We start from the raw sequence: 17,311 nt of genomic DNA on the forward strand, positions 1-17,311 counted from the left end.
GGTCACAAGAAATCGGTCGTCACGAGCGGAGGTGCATCTTTTTCGGCCCTTTCCTGGTCTTCGCTCATAAGAGCCAGTTTCCCGAAACCGTTTCACTGCATCCCTTAAGGTGGTACGTGCGACACCAAGCTTCCGCGCCACGTAACGCTGACTAAACCGTTCGTCGATAAGAGCGACGGCTCTCGCCACTGAATTAGCATCAAATGGCATGTTTGTGATGTCCAAACACTAGCTTTAAGTTACGAAACCAAAAAAAACTCAAAATGTTTACTTTTAATGCCACTGAAGCAATATAAGCAGTATGGCAAAGATAACGATAATGAGACGAAGTTCGATATTTATCCTATTCACAACTTATGCGTGTACTATCTTCGGGCCTCAATAAGGCTACTGGAAACCCCAAGCGCTGGCAGCTATTTCGGTCAACGGATCACCCTAGCTATTCAACGCGGTAATGCTGCCAGTCTTCTTGGTACGCTTCCACGTAATGATAGTTTTAATTTTATGCAGTCATAGTATTTATTGTAAATATAGTTATAAGATTTGTTTTGTTTGAATAAATTATATACTATGAAGTAATAACAATATAAACGTACAAAATAGTATCAAGGGGAGTAAGCGTTTCATATACGAGGGTGTAGGCACGAGGTGGCAACGCCCTCCATACAACCAATTCAGTAATGGAATCCAGTAAGCTAATAGAACATATTTCTTAGGAACAGTCTCGAACCGACAAAATGGATCAAGTTGGCAATGAGTAAGTAAACTTAATTTCGAAATAACAATACCACACGCCTTAAATATTATTTATTGCGAGATCACCAAAAATATTCCGAAAACCATATCGCAATAGTGTCGTAAGTCTTAGAATGGAAGCGACCTCTACCGTGTGGCGTGTACACTGATGTATCAACGTAATGTTTACGAAATCGACGCCGTAATTCGGCTCTCAATAACCACAGTACTAATCTTGATGGTCAAACACGCGTGTGTTTATATTGTTCAATACATCGGTATATATTTCGTTAAAGTTTGAAATTACAAACTGTTAAAATCATCATTTTCTGAATATTAATTTGTGTTCTTTAAAAACCGGATTGGACATTGCCGAAAGAAAATAAAATTTCCAAATTATTATTCAAGTAATTTGAATAAAAAATGTTTTAATTGTTAGTGCTTTAAGTTCATATTCAAAATGAAGTGTTTTATAATACTGATTGTAATTCATATTGCTTTTGGAAGTATCATAGAGTTAAATGGTAAGTGTTAATTAATTTTTGTTTTTTTAGTGTGTCAAAGTAAAGCTTCATTTATAGGTCAGAAATAGAAACTGATAAAATATGTTAAGTTATGCATTTTACGAAGTACTACCACCTCGATAATGCCTTATTTCTACAAGATAAAACGGCGTGACCGTAACGGGAATAAATATTGTCAGAATGCCTGAAATAGAAGAGGATTGCGTAAGCTAGAGTACCCGCTTTCGGCAGTATTTTCACCCTTCTGGGAAAATTAAAATATTGGTCTTAGAGTTCCGCGAATTAGGGGGTTTTTAGGAAATTTCTTCCTTTTCCTTAATATTTATATGACATCAAAAATTTTCATTAGATTTTGAGATATTTGCAAAAAAAGCAAACTCATTTTTAGTAAGTTGTTTACAACTTTTGCAATTTTTTTGATGCGGTATTAAATTTTAATTCTATCATTTAAAATTCATTCAGGCGTAATTTCGAATCGAACCAAATTACATCTCATTCATATTTGGCCGAGACTGAAAAAAAGGGGAAAGCAATTTATTACTACTTATTATTTACCTTATTCAATAACAGCTGTAAGATAATAATAATAAATAAATTAAGTTAGGTACATAATTCGTAAAATTAAACTTTTTGATGAAAACTATAATTAAAAATTTTATACAATGGGGCCGATGATATTTTGACAGCCCTAGCACATACTACGGCCTAATTAGACTGCCAGTTCTAAACATCAGCCCAAATGCTTTGGTCTATAAAGTACTGTGAAAATTGTGTTTACATTTTTAAGTCCTTATAAATTAAATAAATAGAATGTAAGCTAAGAGTTGTTAACAACAATATTAATGTTCCATTTTAGGCAATTTTTTATATTTACCATCAAATGTACTTACAATTTGGCTGGATTTCTTCTTTTATCATAGTATTTTCTTTAATTAACGCGAGTGTTACACATTTAAATAAAACACTTTTAAATGATTAAAACGCGTGTAATTGTGACGGTAGCGATGAAAATGATTTCATCCGCAGTTCCCCTGTAAACGAGATCTGGAAAGGTCTTGAAACATCGGGTTAACTAAAATAAAAATGTAACTTTTACGCCAAAATCTAATGTAAAACCGTTACAATTACACGCGTTTTAATCCTTTATAAGTGTTTCTTTTATCAAATGTAGGCCTTTATTTAATTTATTATCCTCGTGGTCCTGGCTAGGGCACAAAGGTCTAATCAATGAAAGTATTAACATTGTCAGCGGTACTTGATACTTGTGTACATTTTCAAGTAAATGTGACGTCTTGAAGGATGTCTGTTCTTTCTATACTTAGCCTTTTCTTGACACAGATGGGACGGCTTGAAAGTAATTTAGGTGAATTTTATATTTTGTTTGTTGCATAACTATTAATCTTTTTGAATACCAGATAAAATATGTTGTGTTAACAAACAGAAGCGCCGAGTTTATGGCTTTTGGTAGCAGCGTGTAAGGTGGGACCAGAAACCAGTGGGAGGCTCCTTTGCACAGGACGCCGGCTACATTATGGGTAGAATTTAGAAAAAAAGTAACGTCTAGGGGCCCTGGGATCTTGCCCTACTATTGTTTAACCAATTCTCTGTTAGAATTACTACATCAAAGACATGCGATATAATTTCGGTAGAACATGATATTTTTGGACTTCGAATGACGAACGTTTTGGTAAGTTTAAAAGGTGAATAAATATGAAAATTCTCAGAAAAAAATAAATATAAATAAAAATTTTGTTTATCTTTTGATGTGTCCCCCGTCGTACAGAAATCAAATTGAAAGAATAGTTTAAAATAAAAAACTAATTAGAATCTATATATCTTTCTATCTCTCAGGAGGTAAAAAATAAACTCAATTTTAGCTAACCATAGTTGGAAGATTAACTACAGTTGTTAACTATCAGATTATCTTTATGTACATTGATAAATCTTATATTTTGTCACAAATAAAATTACTGAACCTAACCTTAATATTTGGCATTTTACAACCAATATGTCGATCCATCCTCTATACCTTAGACAATGAGTGAGTGACGATTACCGCTACGTGTGCGAGAACTTTCTTTACTTCGGCTATCCTTTGGGTTAGTGACATTTTACTGCTAAGTGAGTGAGAACTTTTCTCACTTTGATTAATTACAATTAACGATGCCAAAGAGAAGACGATCTGACTTAGGTCGTCGCAGTCAATCAAATGTGGGAAGAGCTACCTCACCTGCTAACCGCTATGATGTCCAGAGAGAGACAGATCAAGAAAATAGTCGTATTGCTATGTCAGAATTGCGTTCTTTAGTGAGTGATAATGAACAGAGAACAGCGAGCACGACATAATGAAATTGAGCGATTCCGCAGACGCAGTGCGATTCGGGAACGAGCTGCATTCGACTATGATCCGGCATTAGATTATTATGCCGTCAAATCGGTAACAATTGGGAAAATGACAAATATTGTAAGGCGTTATAATTCAGTGATAAGTCTACTAGATTAAGTTGTGCTGGAGGCAAGGTAAAATTGTCCCACCACCAGATCCTTTACTGAATATTTAAGTGATCGGACAGCCTGGGATTAGATTATTTTATAACAATGACAGGACAAAATTGCTTGCTAGTTTCTTTCACCGCCTCTTCTAACTCAGAGCGTCATTTGTTTCCAAAGCGGTAGCAGTTAGTGTCTAGTATATTAGAAATGACATCAAAAAGAATTCCAAAGGAATCAATTTTGAGAAAATAAATGCCTTTTATGCCTTATATTCAAGTCTTTTTGTCTCAAATTCTACTTGTGAATTTATATGACATTTTATCTCTAAATTTGGTAAATTAAAATTCAATTTCTTTAGTATGTTTGCTACTCATATCTCCGCCGTTTATCAGCGAGAATGAAACGCCGTTTATGAAAGAAGTAGCTTTACTTTAGAACGTCCACCCTTGATCGTATAGCAGTGTTTCTTATTCTTACATACATACATAGATACACTCACGCCTTGTTCACGTCGGGGTAGGCAGAGACAATAGAATGCCATTTGCTTCTATCCTTACAAACATTACGTGCTTCCTCTACATTCATTACTCTTTTCATACATCCTTGCCGGTTGCGGGTGCTTCGGACCTTATTCTTTCGTTTCTTATTCTTCTATCACATTATATCCACCAGTGGGAGAGTCCTTTGCACAGGATGGCGACTAGATTATGGGTACCACAATGGCGCCGAAGCTAATAAAATTACTGGTCAAATGAGACTTAACATCCTATGTGTCAAGGTGACGAGCGTAATTATGGTGCCGCTCATTACTTAATGGGTTTTCAAGAATCCTGAGCGGTCCTTCATTGTTATGAGCAAGGCGTATCAATTACCATCAGCAAAACGTCCTGCTCGTCTCGTCCATTATTGTCATAAGAAAAAATCCTTCCTGTCTTATTAATAAATTATATTTTCTCCTTCTTTTTAGCCTTTCTCTACCATAATAGTGTAGGCCATTTTAAGCTATATATCATGGGCAAAATGGATCCGTTTCGCCCAGCTCTTGCTCTTCCAGCGCATTTGCGGTATTCCTCTACAAAAACCTTCCTGCATATTAATATGCGTATATTATAATCTTAATATATATAAATTACGTGACACGTTGTTTGTCCTCAATGGACTCCTAAACTAATGAACGGATTTTAATGGGGATTACTTCATCGAGTGCAGTTTAGTCCAACTTGAGAGATAGGATAGTTTTTATTTCGATTTGAGACCCATAATCATTTTTAATTCCAATATTTGTTTTCCATGGACATATTTTCTGTGAGAGAATTTACTGACGCACGGTTTGACAGTTCTGCTGTGAAACAATTTCATTATAACAACAGGGAGCATATTTTACGAAATAATTCTTGATGCTATGCAATATTAGTGACAAATTCATAAAAGATCAGTATTTTATTTATTATGTACAGAACAACGTCTGTCGGGTCAGCTAGTATAATATAAAATTAACGAATGTAAAAATTATTTAAATGAATACGCAATACACATAAAGATCACACAATATAGAAAGCGTAAGTTTATGTCACGTCTTTGAATTGATAAAATATTTTATTAATTTGATAATGGCATATGGCCATATGGCACAAATACATTGTGCAGCCTAAGACAAAAGATGGATGGAATGCCAACTGACGTAAAGATTCTTAACGTTACAAAATCATTTTTCTTTGTATTTCTCGTTATGTGGTCTGCTAACAGATGTGTTTTGGATATAATACGTTTCACTATATTATTATTTGAAATAATGCAGGAATCGATACCCAATTAAACAAAGAATTCGAAAGAAAAAACACTAAAGTAGACATCTTTACTAAAACTTTTCACTACATCAATAAATATTATCACAAAGTGAAAAAGAAATTATTTTAAAATAACTAATATAAAAATAATGATACCGTCATTTTCTTAGATTTGCTCTCATTCTAATTTTAAGTATAAGATAGAGACTTAAGTATTTTTAACTCAGGAAGAGGTCATTAAGTAATTCTATTAAGTAATACTTCTGCTAATTTTGGCATATCTTCAAAATATTTTTGAAAAAAACAACATACTCCTAATTTTTTTATTTAGTTTGTCTTAAAAGTAGCTTTTCTTTAAGCTTTATGTTGTAAATGTGTACAAGAATATCATCTATATAATACCTACGTAAAGAGAAAAATATTTTTTTAAAAAATCGTGCTCGAATTTCACATGCATCCGTGCATGTGAAATTCAACACAGTTAAAGTTTATATGGTAAAGAAGTGCTAAAACTATTTTTCTTATATAAAATGCCTTATAAATCCTCCTTGTTCTTCGTGACACTCTTGACAGAGCGGTCGTGGTCATCACGAATTCACATCTTTTGGGGCAGATGTGATTCCACGAACATTCGCCACTTTGCCCTGCTGGCCGACAGCCTGGTACACTCGTTCAATGGACCACCCACAGCAGACTTAATTTGGTCGGTCCATTGCATGGGTGACCTTCCTCGCCCTCTGGTGTCCTCCACTTTGCTCTGCACGACAAGGCGCTCAATGGACTCACTCTCGCGCCGGGAGACTTGTCCGAAGAACTTAAGGATGCGACTCTGTACTAACAACGATAGCCTTACAAATACATTAAATTAATTCAAGTAAACATTACACACACTTATATTTGAATGACACACAACATACACACACATAGTTGACTTTGACAAATATATATGTATAATAATAAACTTCAAACTTATAAAAATAAATAAATTATGGTCGAATTTCGACCTCTGAAGGCCTACCATCAACTTTTATTTAGTGATGCGATTCCGATGAAGTTCAGTTAAAGTACCTAAACTGAATCGAAACCTAAAATTCGTACCATGAAGTGCCTTTTACTGAATGGCGTTTGGATCGCTTATGAAGAATTAACGAAATTAATAATTTGTCTGTGGTCCGCGGCTTGAGAAAGAGATGACGCTCTACAGTCGTTGCATAAGTTTGTCTCTCTTACTCGAACGATATGCGTTGCGTTTTGAAACCTAAAATTATATTATTTTAGCGGTTTTTTTGCGTAGAAAATACTGAATATACATTTTAAAATTACGCTTTATAGCGTCAAATTATAAACCATTAGGCTCTTTTTTGTACGTATTAAATAATAGTAATATAAATATTATTTATAATATAGTTCTTTGAATTACAAATTAAATGTTTGCTTAGGTGTTTTCATAAAAATAACGAGTCATGAACGCACCTCCATTGATTTTTGATTTGACAGGAGCACATAGTATATATTTTTTAAATCGTTCTTGCGAACAGGCTATAGCCCGGGCCATTACAGCGTCTTTAGTAAATTCTCTTTCGGTATTTATTTTCAATATTTTGATTTACAAAAAAGTTCAATAAAGTATTCTCATCTCATCTTTCATCAATAAAATTTTCGTTTTCTACAGACTTAAAGAAAATATTGATAACATACATGTTATCAATATTTTCTTTAAGTTATTAACAACATGATTCACTTTCATCTAAGGAAATAGAAACTTTTTTTGAATCGCTCAGTTTGACACATAAGCTATACAGTTTAGGTTGAAATATTACCTCATGGTACGAATGATTGAACGAACTAAATCAGTTTGCGATTCAATTTCCTGCTTGATTTGAAGTCAATCTAAATTCAATCACTTAAATGACGACGTAGTATGAAATAGCAAAGCAGTTCATTTTAGGCCGTCAAATGAATCGCAATAAGAGTTCATGGTAGACCCGCAGGTCGATCAGCCTAGCGAAACTCTCTAAGAAAAAAGGGATTCACTCGATTGTATGACGGCTATAATCTTGTAAAATACGGAGATAGATGAAATCCATTACGTTTTAAGCAACTGTTCGCTTCCAAATTTAGCCGAATTATACTTCGTCGCTATAAAGTAATTTCTATTTCAAACTTATGTCAAATCTTATTACGTAGTATTGACAGCCTCTTTGCTCACAGTTAAATGTAAAATTTATATTAATTAATTTTATTATATTCTTACAGATACGGATTTTGCGCGACTACCGCCTTTGTATGACCTGGATGACTGGTCCAAGTGTCAGCAGCCCAATGATAAGTATTGCGTGGTGGATGCTGTGCTGTTGGCCAGGTCACCTTCACCAGTGTACCAACTTCTTCAGGTACGTTGAATAGAATAGAAACACTTTATTAGCATTAAAAAAACACTCACACAAAAACACAATAGTTTACAATATTAATTAAAATCTTAAAATTCTAAATTGAATAACGTAACAAATATTATAAAAAATTAAAAATAAATAAATAAAAATAACAGTGTGAACGTGATTCCCTGCTAAAAGGAGCTGACTCAGTATATTGTTGTGTCAGTGCAGAAGACACCAACACAACACTGGTTTTCAGCAGCCCCTCGTGACATTTGAAGTAGAAAGTTCGTGTAGTCTTCCGATTGCAAATTAATTTGCGTAGGTATCAAAGTAAGTAGTGTAATAAAATAAAAATAAATAAATAATTGTAATAATAATAAATATTAAATCATGGTATAATCTGTACGTAACTGTATATAATATGATAAAGGTGGCATTAGGTACTATAAATGTTGTTATTATTATGAACTAAGTATTACCAGAGTAGACCTCTTGGACCTAAACGACAACAAAGTAAAAATCCTGATTTTTTAAGGCAGAAGAAGATAAACGAACGTACGGGTTAACTTGTGGTGTGAGATCACTATCGCCCACACTCTTCTGAAACAACAAAGAACTCATTTCTCTGTTTGTTTGAGAGTCAAAATAAGCATTCATTTAGTCAGTAATCGTATATATAAAATTCTCGTGTCATAATGTTAGTTACCTTACTCCTCCGAAACGTCTATACTGATTTTTACCAAGTTTTTTATGCATATTCAGTAGGTCTGAGAATCGGCTACTATCTGTTTTTCACCTTAATGTATTTTGTGATCACGTTTAATTTGTATTATATTACGCAATTGCTTATTCGAAAACAAAATGTATGATTTTAATCTTATCTCATCTCGAATTATATTAGGTAAGTACACTTAATAAAATATTATTTTCTGAAAGCGATATTTTACATCGTGAGTGCCTGTCATAATAATTACATTATTAAATTGTACTTGAACTATGTTATAATTAATTATACCCAATAACGAATGCTCATATCGGCTTCCGATTAATATTATATTCCAAATTACTAACGAAATGCAACTTAATTTATTCATTGGTCAATTAGTTACATTGTACTCACGAATATCATGTGCAGATAAATAAGTAATTATTAAAAATGATCTGCAAAATATTATGATAGTGTAAATAAAATCGTGATTTATTTGGGTCGACCGCGCACGCAATCCATCATACTAGTACACAACTAAAATTATAGAAATAGAAACACTTTACTAGCAATAAAAATACAACAATTTACAATATTAATTAAAATTTTATAATACTAAATTAAATATGTAACAAATATTAGAAGAAATTATTAATAACAGTGTTATTAATAATATTTATAATAACAATATTATTATAAATATTATTTATATTATTAATAACAATATTATTAACAGTGTGAGCGTGATTCCCTGCTAAAAGGAGCTGACTCAGCACATCGTTGGTCAGTGTACAAGATACCAACACAACACTGGTTTTCAGCAGCCCCTCGTGACATTTGAAGTTCACTCTACTAGCATAAATCGTCTAATCACGTGGTCTGTAACTCGAAGCATGGCAGACGATCCGAGTGGACTCTGAAACGGTTCTATAAGATTCCCTCTTATCATTTTACGAAAACAAAAAAAAGTCATCTGGGAAAGTTCAAATAACTCTTCTAAGTTTGGCAGTCTTAGCAGGTCACTTCCTCAAATGTTAAAAGGAATCAGATTTCTGTCATTTTAACCGACTTCAAAAACAGAAGGATATTCTCAATTGAACTGTATTTAATTATTAATTTCCATTGAAAGCTTTATAGCTCCCAGATTAGTTCAAATGCTTCTTCTCTCTCAGAGTGCCATTTGTTTCCGAAGCGGTAGTAGTGTCTAGTATATTTAGAAATGACATTAAAAACAATTCTAAAGGAATCAATTTTGAGAATATAAATGCCTTTTATGCCTTTGAAAATATCAGATATTATGATGATGATCATATTTACGACTGATCCAGGATAAATTCGCAGCAGCAAGACTGATGGTAAGTTGCTGTTATGAGAAGACCGGTAGATCACATGACCAGGAGAGTGTTTGATCACAACCAGGACCCAGATTGTTTTGTTACATGGACGACCCAGGAAAGTTATGTTTGGAAAAAATGATTAGGAATACCCGAAATAAAGATGGGAAAAGACCAGAAGAAGATCAAGATCTGATGATGAAAGATCGTGAATAAAGTCAATTTAATAAAGGAGGATAAAGAAAAAAAGGATTTTGTGGTTTTATGAAACCACGGTAAGAGTGAAATTTTTTTTCACATTATAGACATTTAACTAAGAATTTTTGGAATAATATTCCATTCAGGGTATACAAATAGCTTTATCAATCGTAATTTTATACTTGGAAAATTGGAATGATAATGGGAATTAATAAAGGTAGACTAATAACGACTAAGTCTCCAATGAAATGAGTAATAGTCTATACACTAACACGGTCAGCTGCTGCGAACTATAGGCGCCGCCCGAACGTCACGCGACATGCAACACACAGACGAAATAGTTTGAGACGATGTAATAATAGTTAAATAAAATACATTTGCATTAGGCCTCAACCATACACAGCGTACAAAAGCGCGCGAAAAGTTTCCCTTCTCTTTCACTTTTTTATATCTGGATCTCGCCGTACCTACGTATAAGTTGAAAGGTGTTTGAACCAGTACCCGGTGACCAGGTGAAGGTTGACGGCTGCATTATGTTGGTGTTAACAAGCTGTTAGGTAACAGTAAGTGAAGCAACTATGAAGGTCCACGGACAATCCCCTCATAATATGTTGACTATTGCTAAAACTTAGGTAATCTATACGAGTTCGTTTTAAGATGTTCTTAGCGAGAAGTTTGTTACCAATACATAGATTGTACCTTTATGGACATAAGCTTTTATTAAAAGAAGAAAAAGCTTACGTAATATGGCTAATAAATAAATAATCACCAGTGGGAGGCTCCTTTGCACAGAATGCCGGCTAGATTATGGGTACCACAACGGCGCCTATTTCTGCCATGAAGCAGTAACGTGTAAGCATTACTGTGTTTCTGTCTGAAGGGCGCCGTAGCTTGTGAAATTAGTGGGCAAATGAGACTTAACATCTTATGTTTTAAGGTGACAAGCGCAGTTGTAGTGCCGCTCAGAATTTTTGGGGTTTTTCAAGAATCCTGAGCGGCACTGCATTGTAATGGACAGGGCGCATCAATTACCATCAGCTGAACGTACTGCTCGTCTCGTCCCTTATTTTCATAAAAAAAGGCAAATAAAGATTTTATGTTTATAAACAAAACTTTGCTGCTAAAACAGTACAAGGCGTAATATTTTAGGACATCAGATGTAACATTAACGGCGTAGGAAGTGCGCAAAGTAATTAATTTAACTTAAATATTGCATAGATTGTAGTAGAACTGTAAGAAAAAATGCACAAAAGTCTAAGTTAGTGTTTCTTTCTGTCTATAAACAAAGAGGAGGTAAATACGTAATAAGAGGCAGGATTGCCTAAGAAAAAATTGAAAGGAGGATGGCGAGAATGCATGTATTTTGGGACCCACTGAAATAAGTGGCGTAGGTACATCATGGAACCTTATTAATAATTGTAGAACGTAACAAAACTAATAAAAAGTTTTCACATGGATTCCGCTGTCAGATCAGGACCAAATTACAATGGGACCATTCGGGAAGCGAAAGTTTTCAAATAAAAAGAATTATCAAAATCGGTTCACACAGTCGAAAGTTTTGAGGTAACAAAATAAAAATAAAATAAAAAAAAAACGATGAATTGAGAACCTCCTCCTTTTTTGAAGTCGGTTAAAAATGACTTGTCACGTCAAAAAGTGTAGATGTCAATTATCAATTGCGCAAAGCGTTCCGATAGTGAAAGATGACCTATTCTTTAAGAAATTGTAATAATTTATATCTTTTGACTCCCATATCTTAGCGTCTCAATAATTTTTGTATAAACATCTTATAAACTTATGTTTATAAATAATATAAACTTGTACTTGTACGATGCTTCCTTAATTTTTAAATTATGTGGGTCCATTCTCGCCATCCTCCTTTAGTTTATTATGAAACGTGCAGCGATTTGACAAAGTTTGAAATAGTAGTAATTACAGTATGGCGATTGGCGACAAAGTATAATCCGGCTAAGTTTGAAAGCGAACAGTTGCTTAAAACGTAGTGCATATCAGCTATCTCCGTTTATTACATGATTATAGCTATCATCTGTCAATCTAGCGATGACTGCACGTTTCAGACAATCGAGTGAATCGCTTTTTTCTCAGAGAGTTTCGCTAGGCTGGACAAATTTTAAACATATTTCAGCTCCTATAATTTTCAAAATAATATTGTTATAAATGATATTTAAAAAAAAAACTAGACGTCACCACATATAAAAAAAAACTCGTAACATTTACCTGTGAACATAATAATAATGTGTTATGTCAAACGTTACTTTTATGAGCAAACTGTCAGAAGTTCAATAGGTAAGGTTGCATTGAATACCTATATAATACGTAGGTCACACTAAAAGTTTTTACCCAAATATGATGTTTAATGCTTTTCAAAATACCTACTCTCCTTTACATTTTAAACATTTTTTCAATCGATCGAACCATTTTTTAAAACAGGAGAACTACAGATCTGAAGGCATGTTTTCTACGTGCTGATTGAACGCTATCTTCGGAAGTGGTAAAAGTGAAACCTCTCATCAATTCTTTGATTCAAGGGCAAAATACAGAAATCGCAGGGTGCTAGGTCGAGGCTATTCAAGTGGAATTGTGTAGATGGGACCCGTAGCTGAGAAAAAAAATGCGATGATTTTTTTACCAACGTTTCTCGTCTGCCTCACTCTTGTTGGCCTGTTCTCATTTTCAAACACACATTCACAAGATTGCTGTTTTTGTCGGGTTCAAAAGAATAAATCCACGTTTCGTCTCCTGTGACAATGTCATAAACAGTATTAGAATGTCCATGGTCCTACTTCATTAGCATCTATGAGCACCATTCCACGTGAGCCCGCTTCTGCTCCGCTGTCAATTCATGAGGGATCCAATAAAGTTTACGAACTTTCAATTCTTCGTATAAAAGTATTCGTATAAAAGTATTCTTCGTATAATTGGATGATTTGGGGATTGCCCCAATAGTCCTCGAATTGTCTCATAAGTAATCCGAGGGTTATCTCCAATTAGCCGCTTAACAGTAACCACAATATTTTCGTTGGCGGTAGTTGAAGGCCGCCCTTCACGAGATTCGTCATGAAAATAAACCCGATCTCTCTCAATTTCAGCAGAGAGAGAACTTTTAAAATCATAAAAAATCACCGCTCTAAAATCTTGATAAAAACAATTGACAAATGATTTCCCGCCAATTGTTTTTTTTATTACTAAGAAGTTTGAAACGTTTCAAAAATTATAACATTCGAAATTCAAATAGTTCCGTTTAGCTAGAAGTACAAAACTTTTACCCCCTTATTCATAATAGTCTGCAACCTTAAAGCATTGCTAATTCTCACTCTGTCTTCTTCTATCGACCTAAGTCACAATGAGAAAAAACACTCCTAAGCGGCTGTTTAAAGTTAGCGGTCCATTATGAATGAGGGGGCTAGTGTGCCCATGTAACATATCACGACGCTTGCAAAAGATGTCTCAATACGTAGTCCGTGTCTATATAATATCGTTTATGCACAATTGTAATGATAGCAAAGAATATGTGATGATAGTGCCAAAACAAACACCAAAATGTACCTGTTTGAGACATGTTTTTCAATACGGACCTAAGCGCTTGTTAGTAATATTATCGGGATTTCTGCGACGTTCTCTAGATGTATCGAAAGTAATTCAAAATATTGCGATCGCAGCCAACCACACTAATGGTGTCCGGGATAAGTGTTGTATGCTTCGTCTGAATGAAACGAATGAAACACTTTTATCAGAATGAACACCGTGTCTGTTAAGGCGCGACTCACCAGACACGAGGGCAAAGGCGGAACTACAGTCAACCTGTAAACTCACCTAGAAATAGTGGTCACTAAATATAGGTTCTAACTGACTGCACGTACGGGCGGCTTTTCACTTTCAAAGATCTGAGTGACGCCTTCGCCATTAGTAAATACCCGAGCTGCAGGAAGTCAGACAAACTTTCCTTATATTTAGAACCTTTACCAGTGGGAGGCTGCTTTACACAGGAAGCCGGCTAGTTTATGGGTAATAAACTGGGTAATATGGTAAATAAACAAAATTAATGAATATACAACCTACAAATAATACACTTGTATCTATATCCGAAAATTATTATCAAAAGAAATACATTAATTATATTCAATATACATACATCCATACATTAATAATAAAAAATAAATATTCTCAATTTCAACGGTTAAGAATTGCAACAATATAGCAATTTAATCTTACGCCAACCAAGAACTAGATAATTATGGTAAATAAAATATAACTTTTGAAAGAGCGGAACTGTATAACAAACTTTCTAAAAATATTAAAGAGTACAAAAGTATACATATTTAAAAAAAACTCCTAAAGGTCCATTTTAGCAATAAAACTTAAACATAAATAGAAATCTCTTGAAATTAATTGCTGACGCACTAAATAGAAAAAATACTTTCTGTTGTCACATCTAGGAAATCGATACCTATGAATCTATGTAATCTTGTGTAGTGAGTAACTGAGTATCAAGTAGTGACTGAACCGTGGCTCGCGTCGACTGTTGACGTCGACCGTCTCACGTCGGTATGATTTTTATGCGATTGTCTTTTAAAACTACCCACAGGTATTATATTTTTTATAAAATATTATAATATGTAGTAGAAATTAGAAATTTATATAAGCTTTACTTACATACTAAACCTATTTTAATTATTATGTATCTATCTACTGTACGCTTTAAGATGCAATTTTGTTACCCACTAGCCTATTAGTTCCATTTAAGTGGAAATTCCTTTATGGAACAATAAATGTCTTAAACCGCATTTATGAAGTCACTGTGAGATATAGCCTGCTGGTGGACAAACAGACGCACATCAGAGTCTAGTATAGTAATACCAACTTATCTGTGTAGTGGCAAAAATAGGAAAGATGTCCCCATGTTGAAATGTCATTCGACTGTCAATGTTTACTACTTTCGAGTGTTTTGTGTGTTTTATTGCGATACTTCTGAATTTTAAGCGTTAAATATGCCCCGACTTTTATGCACATTGGAATTAATTAGCAACACTGAAATGACGGTGGCGACACCCATGAGTTCACAGATAAGTTGGTGACACTGTACTAGGATTACCTTTCGGGTACTGAACATAACATTGCATAGGTGACTAGCGCCACCATTCTAACTAATGTAAATAAATAAACTATTTCAAATTTTCGATGACCTGCTAAACTTTAACGACTATTGACATACAACGGTCAGCTATTATTATAACAAATATTTCATAATAACCTGCTTAGAGTTTTTAATGTAGTTTCAACATTTTATGTGGTAAGTTGCCACTTGCAGTCGCAACATGCCAAGATTTATATTGAAACGTCGAGATAATGTAAGTCAAAGAGTCATCATTTGATACACGTTATGAGTTTTTTAAATGCCATACTTGTTAGATTATAAATTATGATTAAACATTTCCATAAGACATATCATGTGCGCTATTTCTTGCCTTAATGTGAACCAGCCAGCCAGCAGAAATGAAATGATATGATTTTTTTATTTACGTAAAATTATAAAGCTTTTGTAAATAGTCATAAAATGTTTACAAAAATAAGTGCGCTAGCGAGTCAAAAAGTAATTATGTAAGTAATTAAAAATACGTTAGTAGTGGATGTCAATTTCTCAATATGGGGGCCCCATTGCAATTTAGAATCTAATGCAACTCCTATGAACACTGTGTGAGAAACTAAGTCAAGAGTTATATTATTTAGTTTAACTATTTGTTCAGTAAATGTTACCAAATGGTAGAAATAATTTAATACATTTTGAAACCAGTGAGAAATAACGCTGAGGGCATTATTACTTTATTTATAATTTAGATTCCCGACTCGTGGTCACACCAGTTTGTCACACTAGTGTGACTACGAGCATTTTTTTTCCTAAGATAACGAATGACTATGGACGGAAAATAAATTTTTCCTCGTCTTCCAAACTATCGAGAATGTCGAGATCATGATAATAGAAATTGACACATCACTTATTATATCACTTACCAACAGGGTGTAGTAAAACCCTTAGTGTGACGACGAGGAAATAAAATTACTCGTAGTCACACTGGTGTGACAAACTGGTGTGACCACGAGTTGGGAATCTAATTCATGTATCATCGGCAAATAAAATTATATCTGACATTTTATCTACCTACTAGATACGGAAGATCATTGATATAAACTAGAAATAGGAAAGGACTCAGTAAAGAACCTTGAGGCACTACCATTTTTATTGAGGATTCTGCAGAAGTGAGACCGCGTATGGGCACTATTTGCTCCCCACCAGATAAATTATCAGAACCGAAGATGTTGATACTCCAAAGAATTTCAGTTTTACAATAAGCGTATGGTTATCAACGCAGTAGAGTGCCTTGGATGAATTACAGAACTCCTAGCGTATCTTGCGACGCCTTCCAGGCCATTGATTCGTACTGATTTTTATGTAATATTCAATTTATTTTATTAAGTGGAGTGTGTATTTATTCGGAATACCAATATACCAATATTTTGACCACATTGGATAGTCCCATATCTGTCTGTTATGGAAACTAAGAAGTCTCAATATTAAGTTTGTTATTTCAGGAATACTCATCGCAATCACTGAAGCATTACAACAGAAGCCAGATCCACCGCGGCGTGTGCGTGTCCCGGTGCGACGGGAACACAAGCGACTGGCGAGCCGCGGCAGAAAAGTGTGTCAACGAGACTGTGCAGCAGTATGGCCTGGAGGTAGGGGTAGCAGCTCATGTGCTCTGTTCTTAGGATCAGGATCTCTCAAAGAAAAAGGGCTCCTCCTTGTGGGATTGCGTTAGATGCTTGTTAGTCTATCAAGGCCTGATTTATCAGGGATGCCAAGAGAAATCAAGTTAATATGAAATCTATCAAAAACGAAACAGCCTCTTTATCTCAATTAAAAGTTATTGACTATTAAGATTTAAATTTGGTCATGGACTAAGTGAAACAATCACTAAGAAAAAAGTTGTCAGTCAATCAATCTCTTCAAAAAGGATTCGGTTTATTTACATCTTAAAAAAGAACCGCAAATGAGTACACGCTTCATCAGGTTTCTTTCAGTGGCTTCGTCCCATTTCTTTACCTATGTATCTGCTGATACGTCAATCTTGCTTCA

The 17,311-nt window shown here is 34.3% G+C and overlaps 2 protein-coding genes across 3 annotated transcripts in view; one reads left to right on the forward strand and one right to left on the reverse strand.

Annotated features, from left to right (window-relative positions):
* The window catches only part of LOC126972073 (O-acyltransferase like protein-like), a 283,177-nt gene that overhangs the window by 206,049 nt on the left and 59,817 nt on the right, over window positions 1-17,311 (reverse strand). The window lies entirely within an intron of this gene.
* Window positions 981-17,311, forward strand: part of LOC126972071 (nose resistant to fluoxetine protein 6-like) — a 35,721-nt gene continuing 19,390 nt past the window's right edge. Inside the window, exons 1-3 of one of the 2 annotated variants that reach the window (XM_050818649.1) lie at window positions 981-1,259; window positions 7,796-7,932; window positions 16,765-16,911. In XM_050818649.1, the coding sequence (XP_050674606.1) occupies window positions 1,196-1,259; window positions 7,796-7,932; window positions 16,765-16,911 (348 nt within the window). In that variant the 5' untranslated portion in view covers window positions 981-1,195. The remainder of the gene's footprint in view (window positions 1,260-7,795; window positions 7,933-16,764; window positions 16,912-17,311) is intronic. The other variant, XM_050818648.1, reaches the window with a different exon arrangement.

The sequence above is a fragment of the Leptidea sinapis genome, chromosome 25 (assembly GCF_905404315.1).
Source record: "Leptidea sinapis chromosome 25, ilLepSina1.1, whole genome shotgun sequence".
Lineage (NCBI taxonomy): Eukaryota > Metazoa > Arthropoda > Insecta > Lepidoptera > Pieridae > Leptidea > Leptidea sinapis.